The sequence below is a fragment of the Triturus cristatus genome, chromosome 2_1 (assembly GCF_964204655.1).
Source record: "Triturus cristatus chromosome 2_1, aTriCri1.1, whole genome shotgun sequence".
NCBI classification, from domain to species: domain Eukaryota; kingdom Metazoa; phylum Chordata; class Amphibia; order Caudata; family Salamandridae; genus Triturus; species Triturus cristatus.
In genome coordinates this window covers 1,120,697,831-1,120,717,204 of record NC_140581.1, presented here as the reverse complement: position 1 = coordinate 1,120,717,204, position 19,374 = coordinate 1,120,697,831, and the positions used below count along the sequence as shown (strand labels likewise).

Here is a 19,374-nt window from a genome sequence, read left to right as displayed (position 1 = left end):
AAATATCCCAATCAGGTGTTGTCCATTTCCCCAACTACCAGACGAAATCAAATAAAGAAAATTCTGTGTACACTCAAAAGGATGCGCATTATCACAACTAAGAAAACATGTTTGCTTCTGATGGATATGTCTGCCTGTGGATTCCTCACCCTGTGAATTATCACATTACACAGCATTCCACTGAAACTTTTCTCCTCTGTTCTCCCACATCTATGAGGGTGTCACAATGGAATGGCTCCACACCCAACTCCGCATGATGTAATTCGAGCCATAAGATGACCTTGTGGCATGGCATTTTTCCACATCGTCAACGCATAATATTTTTTTCCCAGGCTGTTAATTTCTGGGAGTTTCTTTGTTACTGTTGCCGCAACTTTGTAGCCTTTAAAGATGACTACTCCAAGAAAGTCTGGATTTAAGCTGTGCAGAGAATGTGGGGGCCAGATGTCCATCACTGACCGTCATGAAGATTGTTTTTGGTACCTGTCCTCTGATCACGACGTCAAGTTAGGTACTTTGTGTAAGCATATGAATCCAAAGGCTCTGAAGGAAAAGGAGGCCAAGTTGTTCATAGCCAAAGCCTAGAAGCAGAAGAGGTCTTGGACCCGATCGAAGTCGCCAACGCCTCATAGGACGCAACTCTAAAGTCAGTGTCTCTGAGTTCTAGGCGTCATCACAGGGATGAGATCTCTCTGGCTCCTTCACCAGGGGTGACTCCGGCCCCGTCTCTGGCACCAAGGGCCTTGACTCCTCCGGCTCCGAAGAATGTTATGCCTCCTCCGACGCCAAGGTCGGCTACTCCACCTCTGGCTCCGAGATCACCGATCCCGCAGCCGGAGCTAAACTTGGTGCCTCCAGGGACGGCTCCAGAGCCTGTTCTTCTGGATCAGGCATATCCTGCATTCCCGACTACCAGATGGGATACAACACATTTTTGCAAATGCTGTGTTCAGCATGTTTGTGAGGGCTGCGAAACCTACTGGTGTGCCTGCTGGTTAGCTTATTCTCAGGGAGGATTTGCCCCTCATTTTTCCCCAGGCACCGTTCATGCCCTTAATGTCTGTGGCTCCAGGGAGTTGGCCTCTTCTGACGCTGAGGTTATTGATACCGTTGCAGTCTCTAGAGGGTCGAGTTCCATTGGATGGTTCTTCTCAGGCACCGTCTGGATCAAACCAGCGCTGGTTCGACCTCGGCCGACTTCAACAACTGTTCCTTTGGATCCTCCTTCGACGCTGGTTCTGAAGTCCCCTGCACCGCGTCTGGTGCCGCTGATGCTGATTCCGAGGATGAGATCTCAGAGAGAGGCTCAAAGGCTGTTGGAGGAAGCGGAATATCAGGATGAACTTGGAGGGGCAGAAGAAGGAGAGGTGGTGGATCCCGACCCTGATTTTGAGGGTTTACAAGAGGCTTGTGGCCTGGACACCTTCCCTGAGTGGGAGTTGACGTCACCTATGGGCCTGCCGCCTCCTGAGGTGACCACATACCATGCTGTAATTCGAAAGGCTGCGGACCTTTTGTAGTTTCCTCTTCCCATAGCAGAGCTGAACTCCAACATTCTTTCAGAGGTTCTTCATTCGTCGACTTCTGCGTCAGAATCATTGCTGCCCTTCAAAGAGGCATTGACCGAGCCCATTTTGGATGTTTGGCAGAAACCAATGTCCACCCCTGCAGGTTCCAGGATGGTGGCTAGAAGATACAAGGTGGCCCCAGGGGGATCCGGCGTTTTTGTCCTTCCATCCTTCACCGGAAGGCTTGGTGGTCCAAGCTTCTTGCTCTTCTAAGTGTCGACAGGGTTTTTTCCGTCTACGCCTGCTGATAGGGAGTCAAAACGTATGGAGCAGTCGGCCAAGAAAGTTTTCTCATTGGGGAGTATGGCCCTGAAATCCACAAATGCCACATGTCTCTTGGATCATTACATCCATGCCCTCATGGAATCAGCCAGATAGGTAGTACCGAAGTTGCCCATGGAGGTCCAAGGGCATTTTTCGGAGCAGTTGTCAGATGCTCAGTCTGCTGCCCGCCAGGTAATCCAATCTGGACTGGGCACGGTTGACTCTGGCTGGAGCAATGGTGTCATCTGTGGTGACGAGAAGGTATGCCTGGCTGCGAGGTTCCGACTTCTCACCTTATGTTCAAACTATGTTGCTGGACCTAACTTTTGATGGGCCCGCTTGTTTGGGGATAAAGTGCATTCTGCACTGTGCCCTTAAAGGATAGCAAGGTTACGATAAGGTCTTTATGGCTTCAGATTCAGTCCAGAAACTTCAGACAGTTCTGCAGGTTTCGTGGCTTTGCAAAAAACTTGTCCTTTCGTGGCAGACAACAACCGCAGTATCAGGCAAATTCCTTGTACGGGTGCTACAGGGAAAGGGCAGAGGTTGTTTGCGGAGTTCTACCCACCAACAAGTCTCCTCCTCCTCGGCCTCTCCAACCGTTGTTTCAGGGAAGCGGCTCTAGCTCCACTATCTTAGAGCATGCTTGTCCCGTGGGAGGACGGGTGGCCCACTTTCTACATCATTGGAGGTCTGTCACTACAGACCTTTGAGTTTTTAACATTGTAGAAAATGAGTATGCCCTACCCTTCCAGAAGGTTACCCCCCGTCCCCCCATGCCGCCACCCCAGACAGAGCCTTTGCTTGGAAGAGCATCTTCTGCTTCTTCAGCAGGACATTCTGTCATTGCTTCAAAAGGGTGCAATTGAGATAGTTCCAGGGCACCAAAGCAGGAAAGAGGTCAGGGGTGTACTTCCTGATTCCCAAAGAGAACAGTCATTTATGGCCGATCCCCGACCTCCGGATTTAAAATTTTTACCTCAAACAGGAGAAGTTCAAAATGTTGATCCCAGCTCAGGTTCTTCTCGCTCTGGAGAAAGAAGACTGGAATGGTGTTGATCGATGTGCAGGATGTGCATTTTCACATTCCCATCCTGCAGTCGCATTGGCAGTATCTCCAGTTTACGGTGGGGTCTCAACATTATCAGTTTGCGGCCCTTCCGATCAATCTTACTTCTGTGCCTCAGATTTGCACAAAGGTGATGGCTGTGGTGGCAGCATATCTCAGAAGGTGTGGGGTTCCTGTGTTTCCCTATCTGGACGACTGGCTACTCAAAGCAAAGTTGCTTGAGATAGTGCTGCATCATTTGCAGGCAACAACGCAGCTGTTACTCAGGTTGGGGTTTTCGATAAATGTACCCAAAATTCACCTGGTATCCTCTCAGCGCAACCTGTTCATAGGGGCAACACTGGGCACTACTTTAAGTCGTGCCTTCCCGCCTACACAGAGGATTCAAGACATCCAGCCTACGATTCCACTTCTTCTGGATGGAGCGGCTGGTACAGTCCTGATGGTCTTGCGCCTGCTCGGTCAGTTTGCTTCCTGCATATTGTTGGTCAACCATGCACGCTGCCATATGAGGGTCCTCCCGTGGTGCCTCCACCGGCAGTGGTTTGAACACAAAAGAGATCTCGAGGAATTGGTCAAAATCTCCAGGGACACTGCAGCGGATTTGCAATGATAGGGTGTTCCAAGCAACCGGTCTCAAGGAAAGTTGTTTCACCCTCCTTCGCTGGATGGCCACATTGATAACGGATACTTCCACCCTTGGGTGGGGAGCTCATCCGGGGTATCTGGAGGTCATGGGTCTTTGGTCTCCAGAAGAAAGATTGTATCACATCAGTCTTTTGGAATTGCTGGCAATTCGTTTGGCTCTCAAGGCCTTCCTTCCTTCCTTCCTTTCGCGGTCAGTCGGTTCAGGTTTTAACAGACAACACAACCCTGATGTGGTACATCAACAAACTGAGGAGTAGGGTTGTATCTTCTCTCCAGAGAGGCTCTACATCTCTGGTCCTGGACTCAGGACTATCAGATTTGCGTAATTGTGAATCAGCTTGCCAGAGAGCTGAATGTGCGTGCGGACAGTCTCAGTCTACAATATTCGGCCTATCACGAGTGACATCTCCATCCAGAGGTGGTTTTTCACATTTTTAGGATGTGGGTGTTACCGCAGTTACACCCGTTTGCTACTCACAAAAAACGTGCACTGCCCCTCATTCTGCAGTCTCCAGTATCGGATGCAGGGAGCGTTGGGAGATGTGTTTCAGTTAGATTGGGGCTCAGAACGCGTTTCCCCCCCATACCCTTATTCCTCAGGTTCTGAGGAAAATTCTTAAAGACCTGGCCCAAGTCATATTGATTGCCTCCGATTGGCTGCGAAGGGTGTGGTACACAGACCTCCTGTACCTCTCATTGCTCCCTCCATCTCCCTCTTGGGGCACCTCCTCTCGCAATCTCAGGGGCAGGTTCTACACCCCCACCTCCAGAGCCTGCACCTTCATGCCTGGAGATTGAACGGAGCAACCTGAGTTCTTTCTCTCTCCCCCCTCATGTGATGGATAATATTTTATCGGCCGGAAGACACTCCACCAAATCTGTCTATTCTGATAGATGCGCTAGATTTGTGAAATGGTGTGGAGAGAGATCAACTGATCCCTTGAAAGCCCATTTATCTGATGTTCTGAGTTTTTCTCTCTCCTTGACGCAACAGGGTTGTGCATTAGCAACTGTTAAAGGCTACTTATCTGCCTTGTTGGCTTTTCTCTGTTTACCAGATCAACCCTTGTTGTTTAAATCTCCCATAGTTATGAGATTCATTAAGGGTCTCACTAATAGGTTTCCTCTCACTCCTTTTATTATGCCCCAGTGGAATTTAAATTTGGTAATCACATTTTTGATGGGTTCACCCTTTGAACCTCTGCATCGTTGTCCCTTAAGGTTTCTAGTTTTTAAAACGATATTTTTAGTGGCAATCACATCTGCAAGGAGGGTGAGCGAGTTGCAAGCTCTTAGTTCCAAGCCTCCTTTTACATCTTTTCATGCTGATAAGATGGTTCTTAGGGCCAGAGAGGCTTTCCTGCCTAAGGTGGTCACTCCTTTCCACTTTGGGCAGTCCGTCACCTTACCTACTTTCTACCCTCCACCCTTCTCAGTAGGAGGAAAGACTTAATTGCCTGGATCCCAAGATGGCGGTGATCTTCTACTTGGACAGAACCATGGACTTCAGGCTGGATGATCAGCTCTTCGTAGGATATGTGTGCAAGATGAATGGCAAACCTGTTCACAAAAGAACGCTGTCCAGATGGATAATCCTGTGCATCAAGAAGGAGCCTCCTGTAGGTATTCGTGCTTTTTCTACCAAAGTTAAATCTTCTTCTGGTTTGGCTAGAGGTGTCCCTGTGGTTGACATCTACCAAGAGGCAACTTGGGCATACCCAACACACCTTTGCAAAGGACTTTTGTTTGGATTTGAAAGTGAGGAGGGACGACCAATTTGCTCATTGTGGGTTACAGGAGTTTCTGGTATAGGCAGGCCGGCACCCTCCTCCGAGAGTTGGACTGCTTGGGAATTCAATTCAAAAGGTGAGGAATCCACAAGCAGATATATCCACCAGAAGAACAAGTTACTTGCCTTCGGTAATGCTTTTTCCAGTGGATACAGTGTCTGCCTTTGAATTCCTAACTGACACACCCACCTCCCCGTTGCCTGTCTGCTTATGCTGAAAAGTATCAATGTGTATTTTTTTGCTGGATTCATGAGGTAGTTGGCATTGGGAAACGTCTATGATGAAGAATTTCCAGGTTTGGTTGTATTTGTATACTGTGTATAATTATGGAAATGTTGTCGGTTCATCCATTCATCTCGAAGGTATGGGGAAAATGGGTGGAACTAATGTCAGCATGCCGTCAAGGTCTTCTTAAGGCTCCAATGACGTCACTCGGAGTCGCGTGCAGAGCCGGTCCATTATGACGTCCCTGTCGACGTGGGAGAGCTGAGGAGAAAAGTTTCCGTGGAATGCTGCGCATTGGGATAATTTAAAAACTGAGGAATCCACAGGCAGATACTGTATCCACTAGAAAAAGCATTACTGAATGTGAGTAACTTGTTCTTCTTCGATTACCCAGGCCGACCACAGCAGCAGGGAAAGTAAATGCTTCTTCTCTGTGTATCAGCACCAAAAAAGATACTGAAGAGCCAGGATGGGGAACTGCTGCATGGCGCAACTCTTGCATGGTGCAACTCTTGCTCCAGAGTGGGCCTAAGTCTGGGAAGGCCACAGGACCTCTGGAGAGAAGGAAGAACTACCTACCTATGACAAGGAGCTGCAATTACCGGATATGCAGAAGGGATCCATGGCCTACTCACTGGAAGTGGGGCTGCCTAAAAGCCACAAGGCAATCCGTGACCAACAAGATGACATCTAGGATAACAAAAGCTGCTCCATATCTTTCAAGCTATGAGAAGGGTGAGACTGCACCATCCCTGACCCTTCCTATACTCATGGGCACCTGTACGTATTTCCTCTGACAATATTTTAGATCCCTGACTTAAGAAAGTAGCTCTTAATCTGAACGTGTTGAAATCAACCTTTTGATTGCTGTTGAAGCAGTGATATAGGTAGTAAATCCTCCTGTCATGATCCCCTTTATCTAAGCAAGTGGCCGCTGGTCAATCCGGTACCCTTGCGTGTCCCGCCGCCAGAAAACTTTGACCATTATCAGTCATTGTTGGGATATGAGTGCCTAGCACCCAAGCTGGCACACTTATCTGCCACTTTCTTTACCTTTGTAGTGTGGTAGGGAAACTGGACTCTGTACACCAATGACTAACATCACTGACTAAACACTGGGCTTCCCCCTACAAACCCCAAGGGTACCTTGGAAGCATGTTAAGAAAAACCTGTCCACAAATGTGGGATACTGTTTGGGGGATAGATTATTAGGTCGGAAAGGAGTTTGCATTTCTTAAATGCTTAAAGAAAGGTTACTCTGAGTCTCTGCAACTGACTCCGAGGGTCAGACATATCAATTCCAAATATTGTATTCGTCTGCATGCCACTTAGTCCATTGGGTAACTTTGGGCTGTAAAGTTATTCAGGTCCCACTGAAGCTTCCCTCGATGTTTAACATAATCTACAGGGCTCAGTGTTAATTGGATTCCTAGTGCCTTGCCAATAGTAACTATAAACACTTGTGGGTTGGTTCTCAAACCCAGAAATCACTTGGCACATATCCTAATGTTTGAGGTGGACTGTTTTAATTGTGTGCCCTTCTGTTTCCTAAAGTAAAGAACTGCCAGGACAATCCTGTTATTCACTTTTGGTGAATGTGTTGCATTGAGTCTTAGATTCTAACTACACACCACCTTCTGGAGTTGACTGTAACTTCTTGAATCCACTACCTTGAAAGTGTCAAGAGCTATTGTCAAGTAATTTGTCATTTAGCTTCAGTGCAATTGTATTGAGGCCAAATGACATCAGTAATAAATGACAATACCATTAACGGTTACTTCCCATTAACTCCTGACTGCCCTGACACCCTAAGAAAAGGCTTCATATAGCAGGTTCTGTTTGAAGTATTTCTGACGTATTCCAATTCACACATTGCATTATTTTTTCAAGCATATCTAATTATAATTGTTATATCCCGTTGAGATCCATCCAACTTAATTTCTGTATTGATAGATTGATCCTAGTGCTGGACAATATTTCCACATGGACCCCAAGAACCTGTCCTCCCAGTAACATAAATGTACCGCTCTCGGAACTGTATTTGTAATTTCCACTTTTGCAGGAAAACCAGTGTCCTTCTGTATCTAGGAGTGCTGCCTCTACACTCTTTCAGGTCTCTAGTGCTTCGAAAAAGTTTCATTTTGTATTTCCTCAATCTTTAACAAATTCCCAATAAACACCACTTCTGAGTATTACTGTTCACCTCTGAAATTGCCCCAAAGATCATTCTTCAGGACTCTTTGATTTTGCAGCAGGTCCAGACAAAGTTAATAAAAACTCTAGTTCCATATATTATCCTTCCCATCTTGTGTTGTCTGTCACTGAAAGATCTATGCAGGTACTTATCTGAATCAATGTCAGTCAAGGGCTCTAATCACCACTTCTGTGGGGAACCACAAAGTGTCTCTTCAATCTAGTTCATCCGAAGTCCCTAGGCCCTTTCCTGTCTTGCCACAGTTTTGCTTAGGGGTTCATAGTGGACACTATGCAATTGCCTTATACATGATAGTATTTGAGTTTGTCTTATATATGAGATTTACGCTCATTTGTCTCTAGAGTTGAACATTCTGGCTCTGCAGAATTTCCTGACAATTGTGCAAGTCTTCCCTTTTTACTTGAAAGACTGTCTCGATATCCGCAGACACCTTTAGGTTGATCCCACCCCTATTGTCATGTGCCCGAGCTAGGAACGGTAGGACTTAGTACCATTCTTGCATGCACACAAATCTTTTTCCTAAAGTTTCCTTCTTTTTGCCACATTAATGTTTGACACACATATTGCTTTTGTGACGCTTAGATTGGTTTCGCAGAATTTCCAAACCTGCTGGCACAGAACACTTCGTGAGAATCCTATCACACTGCCTTGACATTTGGTGCAAGGCCTCTTACGTGCGTAATACAAATGTATTTCATTGTTACATTCATATGGCGACAAAGCTGTTAGTAGAACACAAACAGTGGATGCCCGATTACAATCTGACTTGAGACGAGGATAGCATTTTCTATATATAGCTCTTTTTCCTAACGTAATCAGAGGAGACACTTCTGCTGATCTTGAGGGGTCCCTGCATGCTGAAGCTTTCACCTAGGAGCTGACTGACCTCTCTGTGAGGGGTGTCCAGTTCATCACCAAGACGGGGATCAGACACTCTTACCCACCAGGTAAAGGGGTTAGATCACCCAGACTACCCACATTCACACCCTATACAAGTAAGGTAGGGTTAGCTTTGTAGGAGTACGCTCAATTGTTATGTACCTTTATATGTATGCATATGTAACTTGTTGTAACAAGACTGTGGAAATCTTTGTTTTATTCTCTGTGTTGACACTTATAACTTTTATCTGCTTCTGTCTATTAATCATTGCAGCCCATATATTCTATTCAAGAATCGCTCTGCTTCACTCTATATTGAAAATGTCCCATTGTGTATTCTTTGTATATTTCTTTGAGCAAAAGAAAGCACAAGTGACTTTGCGAAAGTTTGAAATCTGTTGCCACAATTCCTGAGGGAACAGAGTTGTCATGTTCAGTGGTTGCCAAAACTGTTCTCTCCCTGTTCAGGTTTAGAGGGGGGGCTGGCAGGCACTGTAAGCTAGCTGGCACAAGGGCCAACATACTGTACAGAGGTGCATGGAATCAGTCTGCCCCATCCTAAGTTTATGTTGTCCACAAACGTGCATTACCTAGTGATTGGTGGAAACTACACAACACTATCTCCTCTCCCTCTGCCCTAACTCCTTCCCCTCTCACTCTTCAAACCCTTTCAGCTTTCTAACTGTAGTCATATATAGAATAATCCCAATTGTGGCCTTGCCTTTCCATTTCATTTAAGCTGTTGCTTCTTTCCATGCCAGAGCAAATTATCCCATTGTTAGGGGCATTATTAGCCCACTTTTCCTCCTCCATACAGGTTTTGTTGTCGATATTGCAATCCCATTATGAGTTTCTTTAGCTAAATAATCTCAGTAATTGGCTTCCAGTTGTGAGCCGAACAGTTGTATTTTTTTTTCTCGTCATGAATTTTTAGTCCATCTTCTCACAGTGATTTATTTTATGATGCAATTGCCAGCCTTTGAGTTCTGTTCTGTCAGAATAATGTTTTGACCTCCCCTTCTCCTCATTTGCTTTTTTATACTCACTTGTGGTGTATTCAAAGTGTGTAGGACGCACTGAAATATTACTATGTATATAATAGTCATTCTGCTAAGTAGTTTGAGTGATAGGCAAAAACACTAAAGAGCATGTGCTGCAGGTAGAAGCAGCCCTGATTCCCAGTTACCTTTGATAAACTTCTCTTTTGATTTAGAATATTCAACTATTTATACATCTGTCTCTCTCATTGTAATATACATTCAAGGAGGGGGGTTGCATCCTTTCCTCACTATTCTGGGAATAATTCTGCAGTTTATCACCAAGCCACTGTGTATTCCGTATTCATTTAAAATCATTTGCCCACCTTCCTGCCATTTGGGGTGTTGCAATATGTATCAACACGCCATCAACAGAGGAGAATTTGCTATCATCTCCTAACCAAGGCTGTTCAGTGTCAGTCAGTTTTAGGTCTGCCCTCATTTCAGATTCAACTTCAGCTGACTTGGGAATGTTTAATTTCCACATGTTTGCTTCATACACTCTACTTAAACTCTGACCGATATACCAAGATGGAATTGCATAGATCATTCGACATCAGAAACCAACTGCATGGTCGATTACAAGCCATGTTTTCAAAATAAACTTTTTAAATAACGTGTGAATAAGTTGGGCTAATCTGAGATGTCTTCTGTGCAAGAACATAAACTAACTGGGTTCCAAGCTCTATTTTCCACACTATGCAATGAATTGTTTTTGTTTATATCTCAATGCAGTCGCCAGAGGTATGTTCTTGGAGACACCGCAATGCAGATGATGGCCCAATCTAAAGTGTTCCTGAATGGCATGGGAGGACTTGGAGTAGAAATTGGTATGTTTTTAATAAGCCTCTTTTGTCAGTTTTTGAATGAGGGATGTTTGTGTATGAAGGCATCTTTGTAGCTATTTCAGTAATCTATTTAAAAGTCTATTTCAAATGACTGGTAGGTATGCTGGAAGGTTTCTTTGAATACTTAAATAAGGGGTAATTGATTCATTTATCTGCATAAATGCAGTAACTTGCATTACTCCATCCCCCACCCATCCTACCGCTACAAAGTTAATTCTTTTCAGAACATCACATTCTTGCTTCCCTTCTGAATAAAACTAATCTCTATCACAACTAAGCCATATGTCTACATCACCTAAGAGGGGATTTATTAAACTTTGGGAAGGGTTATGAATTTAGTTAAAGGAGCAAATAGGATCAGTGTTGTTCATAATTATCAAAAAATTATTCGCTATTAAAGAAACTATTTAATCTTGAATTTCATTTGAACATGGTCATTCTATGGAAACATATTGTCTGGTCTGTGAAAGAATTGTTTTATACTAAAGAGACAACACATTCTGGAGATTTATTGCTTAAAACCCTGAGTAATGTGAAGTTTATTTAACAATATATTTATGAGGAACTGGATGCTGCAACAGCTGCCCTCTTCGGTTTTGTTGTTGTGCCCTCACGGAATCCATTCCTGAATCTACGGTAAACAACCTTCAAGTGTCTCATACGGCCGGTACCTGTGGTGTTGCGTCTCTTAGCCTTCACACTCTTGTTGTACTTTCTCTTGCGCTTAGCGAGATATCCACACTTGCCACAGGTACATTTCTGGAGATGGTACGCCTTTGATCCACAACAACGACACAGTGTGTGCGTCTTGTTTCGGCGTTTGCCAAATGATGACGTTCTCTTCCTCATCTTGCCACAATGGCCGATACGATAGAGCAATGTGAAGTTAAAAGCAGCAAATATTTAACTTTTTTTTAATCTTTATTTTTTAAATAAGCATTGGTTGTCAGTTTAACCTTCTGCAGGTTGGTCAACTAATATTTAAGATTGTTTAGTTATAGGATAATTTGTATTCTGTTGCATGAACAATAAATATTGTTCAAATTTAAAAACAGGAATTATGTCAGAGCTCGACAGCCAGTTGTGGTGTCTTCATAAACTTGGTATAATGTTGGCCATTACTTAGACATTGTACACCAGTAATGTTAGAAAAAAAATGCATTGTATTTAATAATAAAGTATCGCTAATATCTTGGAACATGGCTGTGCTGGATAATTAAGAAATATTTCTTTGAGGTCACAAAATGCACCTATCATCTGTCTCAAGGTAACCTGGACCTCTGCTGTCTTGGCTGTGGTATCCTATTATGTTTTTTATTGCCCAGCATCTCTTTCAAATTGTGGTCACCCAAAAGGTGGCATTGCTATTCTCTTGTCAATGGATTGTGACTGGATTACTAATACCATTCCATGTTATTGTAGCTATATTCTATACCGAAGGATTGATTTTGCATTAAGTAAGGAATTACAAGGCCACTTCCAACTTCTGTTTAATATTTATATTCCCCCAGGTCAGCAGTATAATTATATCCTTAATGCATTTGAGTTTATAAACTTAACGATTGACAGAGAAAAGACTTCTTGGATTATTATCTCCAGGATTTAAATGTCATGGTTTCCAACAAAGAAATGCAAGATATTGGAAATACTGAATGTAAGAAAGTTAGATTATTCAGGAGTCCTGGTTTCCAGGTGACCGCAGAGCAAATAAACACAGATATCCTTTAATGGGGGTATTGAAACCTTTAGGTGCTATAATTATGAATTGAAGAAAGGCTTCCGATAATCCATCTGAGGCTACTTGTTTTGGCCTGACGGGTTCCTCTAACGTCAATTATATAATAATAACCTGTTTGGTATTCAGTCGTGTTTCAGAAATAGAGATTGTAAATGCGACATACCCTCATCATGCCTTCCTTTGGACAGTAATTGCTCTGCCTACTAAAAACACATCTGATTGGTCGCTGGACACAGATGATGGATAAACAGACATTTATTCGAAAAGTGCAAGACTACACACACATCCTCAAAATATTATGTTTTTTAATAATTTAGTTACCTCTTTTGACATTGTATCATTTAACATCTGTGCTGATGACCTAATTTCCTTGTATGAATCAGTTAAATCTGCCTTGGTGCAATTTGACATTCCAACAAGTCTCCAGAGATTTTAAGGATTCCAACTGTTAAAAGAGATAAATTAACTGATACTCAGACAGTTTCTCATATGCTCCTCAGACCTTATACAAATAATAAAATCCTTCAGGAAGAAACATAACCGGATTCGGGAAGCTAGGGTACAAAGACAGTAGGAGCTGAACTGGCATCACCTTCACCATGCTTCACAAAATAATAACACCAGATCCTTTTGGCTTATTGAATCTTTAAATTGCAGCTTCAAAAGTAAATCCGATTGCTGTACAAGATTGGATAGACTACAGTATAAATCTTTACAAGGAGAATAAGGTTATTCAGTTTTAAGAGTTTAGTTCCCTGACCTGCTTCAAGATTACTCCCCTAAATCACTATCAAATATTTGGCTATGTAAGGAAAGCAAGGTTATCTGCCACCATGGCTCTAGATGAGATTCTACTTGCTGTGTTCAGACAGAATGTGAAAGTATGGGCTAAAATTCTGAGGCCACTATTTGGGCACTGTTATGTCACTGGACTGATTCTGAAATCATGGAATGGGAGTGTTATTGTGCTCTACATAACAAGGGAAACAAAACAACATCAGAGAACTATTGGCAAAATACCCTACTTGATGCTTGTAGGGACGATCTTTGCCAGCGGAAGTCTGGAATATTTGGAATTATAGGCTGAGGAGGTGAATATAATTCCAACGGAGCAGTCAGGCTTTAAAGCCAATTGTTAAGTAAATTATTGCGGTGCTACAGTCTGTTTTAGTAAAAGTGTTCTGAATAAACATCAGGTGGTATATACTGCATGTATTGACTTTTCAACTGTGTTTGACCTACAGGACAGACCCCCTTTTTTGGCTCAAACTGGCACCCCTGAAATGCCTAATCTGCTCAGATTAATTATTGCACTCCATTCAGCATTGGTTAAAGTTTTATTAGGAGGCACTAAATGTCTCTCCCTAGCTATACCAACATATAATGGATTGAAAAGGGTTGCCTGTTTGCTCCTTTGTGGTTTTCGATTTGTAGATCTGATTTTCCCCAACAGTTCTTGCAGGTGAATAATTTTCCACCCAGACTGAGGTCTTGTCCATTGCACACTCTTGTGTATGCAGATGACATAATTTTTATTTGATCTGACCTCTCTGGGTTTGCAAAGATATTTGTGGGAACTAAATATTTATACTGACAGAAACTTTCTAAAAATAACTATCACAAAAACGAAGGTTGGAGCTTTTCGGTGTAATAATAGAGGAATATTCATCATGAAAAAATAGAGGTGGTTAATAATGACCTCAACTTGGGCAGAATCTTTTCCTGCAACCTCTCCCACAAGTTGCACTTTACAAACTTAGGGAAAAAGTCTGGGCCCATTCTGGGGCTCTATAAAACTTCTATAATTGTTTGTTGAAAAGGCATCTTAATCGTTTAATACATATTTATTAATTAAAGATACCACCCTACTCTTACTTCTACACTGGAATATACCCCAATCTCTTGCTGGTCCTTTTTAGATTTATATGAAGGTAGATTTTATGTAAACTCAGGAGTTTGTGCTCATCGATACCAGCTCATATCCTAAGATCAGAGCATGGTTTATCTAGTGTTTTTGTGAAAGCTCTTGCAAATATAATTTGCTAGGGTTATAAGCTCCTTCATGCACAAGCCAAGTCAGTAAAGGCTCATCTTCTCTCAAATTTAGATTCAGGACTGGAAAATAGATGTATTTTCAAAGAAAGTGTTATTTTGCACTGGAGAGTTGTAATAGGGAGCTTTTTAAAGGCATGGACTCAAGTACAGTTTCATAATTTTCTTAAAGTTCAAATAGAAAAATTACGTTTTTACCACAATATAACTTACTGTGGTAATTTGAAACCATATCGAAGTTTTATTGCTATGAATATATTTGGACATGTACAGCCATACCTTTTTAAGCAAATTCCCATAAGGTGAAATGCATGATTTTGCTTTCATGGATAGGAAACTTCCCTCAATATCCTAAAAGCAGATGGAGAGGTCAGTCCCCAGATTTGAGGACTTCCACTCTTTGTAAAATGGGACCCCAAAATGTAATCTTTGTACTTCATCCCTGCCCTGTTTTGAGGGATATAAATATTTTTTTTATATCCCTTAATTGTGAATTTTAATATCTTAATCCACCAAGAATTGACACATCTTATTTCACATCCTCCTTCTGCACAGATTTATCATATGGTATTTAAATTCTTTAGGAATTTGCTTCCGGACTAACATATTTTGAAAAGATGAATTGTCTTACCTTAATGGTCGTTGTTTGATTGCCAGTATGTGGTTGTGTGCAATATAGTTTTCTTAATGTTATTGCGGTGTTATATTGCTGACCTCTGCAGCAGTCTAAATCAATTTAAATAAACATGAAACAAATGCAAGTGTATTTAAAAGCTACAATCAGATTAAGTTGTAGTAGTGATGTTGCTGTGGACGTGGACAGATCTGGTGAATATTGCATTTTTCTGATTTTCTGCCATGCATTTATGTGAAATTTCGGGTTTCCCTCAGCCTTATTACATCTGTAAAGAGCTTTAAATCTACATAATGTACAATACATAAACAGATCAATATGCATGCAATTGTCTCTACAAGGTATACCCTGATTACTTGTGGTTTACTCTTGAAATCCTCATTCAATTAAAAACTCTGGATATTCAAAATAGTTAAAAACTGGAATTTGAGCCAAAAATAATAAAATACTAAAACATGAGAATATGATACTACGTAACTCAGGAGACTTCTGCCTCTATAGCAATATATGTACAGATTTAGTTCCCCCATACATGTGTATATTCATTTCTTACCTACACAGTCCCAAAGAGAATACTATGTCAACCTATAATGTCCACAGGGATATGTGACCTTGTCACGTCACCTGACTCTTAGTATCAAAGGAAAGATAATGTTAGAGTTATAAAATAAATTCTAATTGAGTTATAATTTGTATATGTGCTGATAGTCTGTTGGTTGATTGAATTAATAAATAATGGTGTTTTTCATTTTAAAAGGAGCCACTGTCTTCTTTTCAGCTTCAACACTCTCCTTCACATATTCTCATATCAGAAAATGAGTCTAACACTCGCTTCCTGTCGACAAAGACCGGCCACACCATGCCTCACCCAACTGAAAGTAAACAACTGTTTTGACAAAAGAGGGTAAACTTGACAGTGACTTTTATCCTCAATAAATTAATTTTTTAAAAGTTACTCCATAGAGATTAACGCAGAGAGCACAGTCACCTTGGTCTTTAACACCAGGTTTGCACGATTTCAGAAAGAATGCAGAACCAGTTAATTTGACTTACCCATCCTGAGATCTTCACTGACAATTATTAACACTGAATAGCTTCTCCTATGCATGGGAACCCAGGACACGGTGCAAGTAAACATTAGGGTGATCCTTGAAGAAAATAATAGTTTCACCCTTGCACGCTCTCGGAGTGCTACCACTTGCTTATCTAAACACACATTTTTGAACACAAACAAAGCGTTCAGTCGACATTGTTGAGGCAGTAGCTCCAAAACATTTTTAATGCTCCTCATTTTCGAACTGAAAAAGTGAAAAGTAGTAGACCGGCTACTCTTTTTGTATAGAGAAAAACAGAGTCTCTTATCCTCTGCATGGATGGTGTGTTTATAGAACGGTCTCGTTCGGCAGTTGACTGGGTGTTCCTTCTTCTGCTCTAAGCATGTAGGTTTTGTGAGATTTCAGCTCTGAACTTATAAAAAATATATTTTTTTTATTTGAATGTTGAAAATATCAGCATGTTACATACTGTACACACATATTTAAATCTTAAATAATGAAATTGGATCATTGGCTGTACATATTTTAAAGTTTATATTCAATTAACCTCGCCCTTATGAGTGTATCAACCATATAACGATAACAGAAACTAGCACTTACAATGCAATAGGTCTCACATTCGCGAAAGATAGAGGTTTTGGTATTGTAAATGACAATGTTTATCTATGTGTTTTTGTTTGTAGAGTAGTGGATGTATGTGGTTTGAAGTGGGAATATGTGGGTTGAATTGAGATGTTAGTTTAAATAAGTTTGGATGGTAACTGAAGCACCCGACTGCGACACCGTCACCCGATGCAAGAAAGTGCCAAAACGGTTACTGTCAGAATGAACTATGACTGATTTTTAGGGTACTGTGGTACCTTGGAGAGAACAGTCAATGATACCGTATAATAAATACAATCAAAATTAAGTGCATGGTAAACTTAAGACAACTGCACCCCCTCCCACTTGTAGTGATGTGCCTGTGAACATTGACATTATCATTGCGCATTGGTTTTTATGAGTGATGTCGAAAATGCGCAATAGTTAAAAGAATCCAACACTTCATTGCCAAGAGAAAGCCGCTGAACACATTACATTTGCCACCAACAGCTGTTCCGTGACGTGAAGGCCATCAGGGGCACCAATTTATGACTCCGCTTGCAGGATTGGAAATTACACATTCTCATACTCTGGCATAATGATGGCAAGCTTGAGAAGCAGATTGGGTGCTTGAACGAAGGTATGTACCTAGTGAATCCAGGACAATGCCGCTTGATGAAATCCACCATGAGATTAGCTCAGAAGGGCAGGCCAAGTTTAAAGAAAGTAAAATCATAAACCAGGGGCGTGGCTGAACCACCAAACGAGATGGCCGCCGGATAGGACAGCTCCGACATACCCCTATCGAAAACCCTATCATCCAGCACACAAATCCGCTCTAAAAGCGACGAAGGGGGCGACCCAAGACGCCGAGGGGTCTGGCGGCAAAACATCGGAGCAGCAGGACCCATGACTAAAAAGTTATAGGGCTGTAAAACTTGCGGCCTCTCTGGGTCCGTAAGCCTGAACCCGCTGTGATTGAGCCTGCGCACGCGAACGCCAGGAAGCGGCACCGTCAACATCTTGAGGCCAGGGTCCAAAGTCCTACCACAAATACGTATCCAGAAGCGCCCGGGCTGAGGCGGCTGCAGCGAGGGATTCCTAGAGGAAAGGTCTGGCCGGCACAGGAGCCGAGCACTGAAACGGACTGGTAAACCCCTGTCGTCAGAGACGGAGGGGAAGCCGCTGGGGAGTGCTGAAGCAGTGCGCGGCTGCCTGTGGCCCAGCAAAACATCGCAGCGATCCATGGGGATGTGCCTTCCCTGCATTGTCCCTTGGGCCGGAATGCAGTCAGTAGTGCAAGGAGGGACGGCGTATTAAACATTGCAGCAGCTGAAGACCAGGCCACCGGCGGAAGCACACAACGCAGGCAGAGGCTGAAATCGATCTGGGCGAATTTAACGCTACAGGGGATCCGGCATTGTCTTTGGTGGCGCGGTCGTAACAGTTAACCACCGGAGCGATCTAAAACTGAATTGCCCACAAGCCCTGGACAGTGGTGGCCGCTCAGGCACAGGAAACTTAGTGTCTTATCAACAATTAGATTATAATGGTCTTCCCTGGGTGGGGGGGTGGTTGGGATGAGATTTCATTGTTTTTCTGGTTTTTCACTAGTGCAACACTGGTTGTGACCAATATCGGGAGGGTACTTGGCAGATATGAAAATTGTACTAAATATGTAATGGGCCAAAAGCTTTAAACTGCTATCGTGGAACGTTAATGGGTTGGAGGACAAACTGAAACATAGGATCGTATTGCAATATATTAAGAGGCAGTCTCCTGACGTCGTGTTACCCTAAGACAAGCTCATCATTGGTAACACATGTAAGGCTCTAAGCAGTTGGGGCTACCAATTGAATGTCCACTCTGGCTTTACCACCGGATCCAGGGGAGTGAGCATTATGACAAAGAGCTCCTTTCCGAAGACAGTCGATCACGCCAGGACAGATGTGATGGGCAGATATGCAGCCATATTGGGTCAATGGGAAAGTATGCCGCTTACAATTGTATCTGTGTATGTCCCTCCGGGATTGCTGGGGGAGATGTTCAGGGACTTGGGGATTTTATTATCCTTTCCCGAAGGCTGCTTGGTAGCCGGTGGGGACTTCAACTCCGTAGTATCCGGGTCACTGGACTGATGCCCTCCTTGTACCATTAGCCAGTCACAAAGGTGGCTTCTGAACTTTATAGATGCAATGGGGCTGGCCGATGCATGGCGTACATACCACCCTGAAAGTCTCCAATATACCTTTCATTCAGGTGCTCATAATAGTTTATCCCGTATTGACTACCTTCTCGCTCCAGCGGCTCAGGTTAGCAACATCCACGATATCAAACAGTTAGCCCGAGGTATATCTGACCATTTGCCACTGTGGGCTCAGGTGGACCTGAGCGAGAAACAAGTGGGTAGGGCAGCACCGATTAACCCATGGTATCTTAAACGTCCAGTTGTCAGGGGGAAACTGTCAGCAGCCATTGAGCTTTATTTCCATGAGAATGAAGAATCAGTAGCTTCAACCCAAACTCTTTGGGAAGCTTTCAAAGCAGTTATTAGGGGACAGGCACTCACCCTGATTACAGGAGTGCGTAAGGAAAAGATCAAAGACTTAGGCTAGAAGAAGACATCCTTCACATAGAGGAAGACGCAGAAGGGCTAATACATCAAGACACACTTCACACGCTATCACTTACAAGAGAGGAATGTAAAACTATTGCTACATATATGGCCAAAACTTTGAGCAGGGACAAGGCGGGTAGGCTGTACGAACTA

The 19,374-nt window shown here is 42.9% G+C and overlaps 2 protein-coding genes across 3 annotated transcripts in view; one reads left to right on the top strand and one right to left on the bottom strand.

The window, feature by feature from the left end:
- Positions 1–19,374, top strand: part of UBA6 (ubiquitin like modifier activating enzyme 6) — a 658,681-nt gene that overhangs the window by 32,966 nt on the left and 606,341 nt on the right. For both annotated transcript variants that reach the window (XM_085636514.1, XM_085636515.1), the window contains one exon: positions 10,431–10,525. In XM_085636514.1, coding sequence (XP_085492640.1) covers positions 10,431–10,525 — 95 coding nt within the window. The remainder of the gene's footprint in view (positions 1–10,430; positions 10,526–19,374) is intronic.
- Positions 11,099–11,392, bottom strand: LOC146866448 (large ribosomal subunit protein eL37-like). Its single transcript, XM_085636516.1, has one exon. The coding sequence runs from the start codon at positions 11,390–11,392 to the stop codon at positions 11,099–11,101; it is 294 nt and encodes a 97-aa protein (XP_085492642.1).

Bases quoted from the DNA above. Each gene is read 5' to 3' on its own strand.
- LOC146866448 (XM_085636516.1), bottom strand. From the start codon at position 11,392: ATGAGGAAGAGAACGTCATCATTTGGCAAACGCCGAAACAAGACGCAC.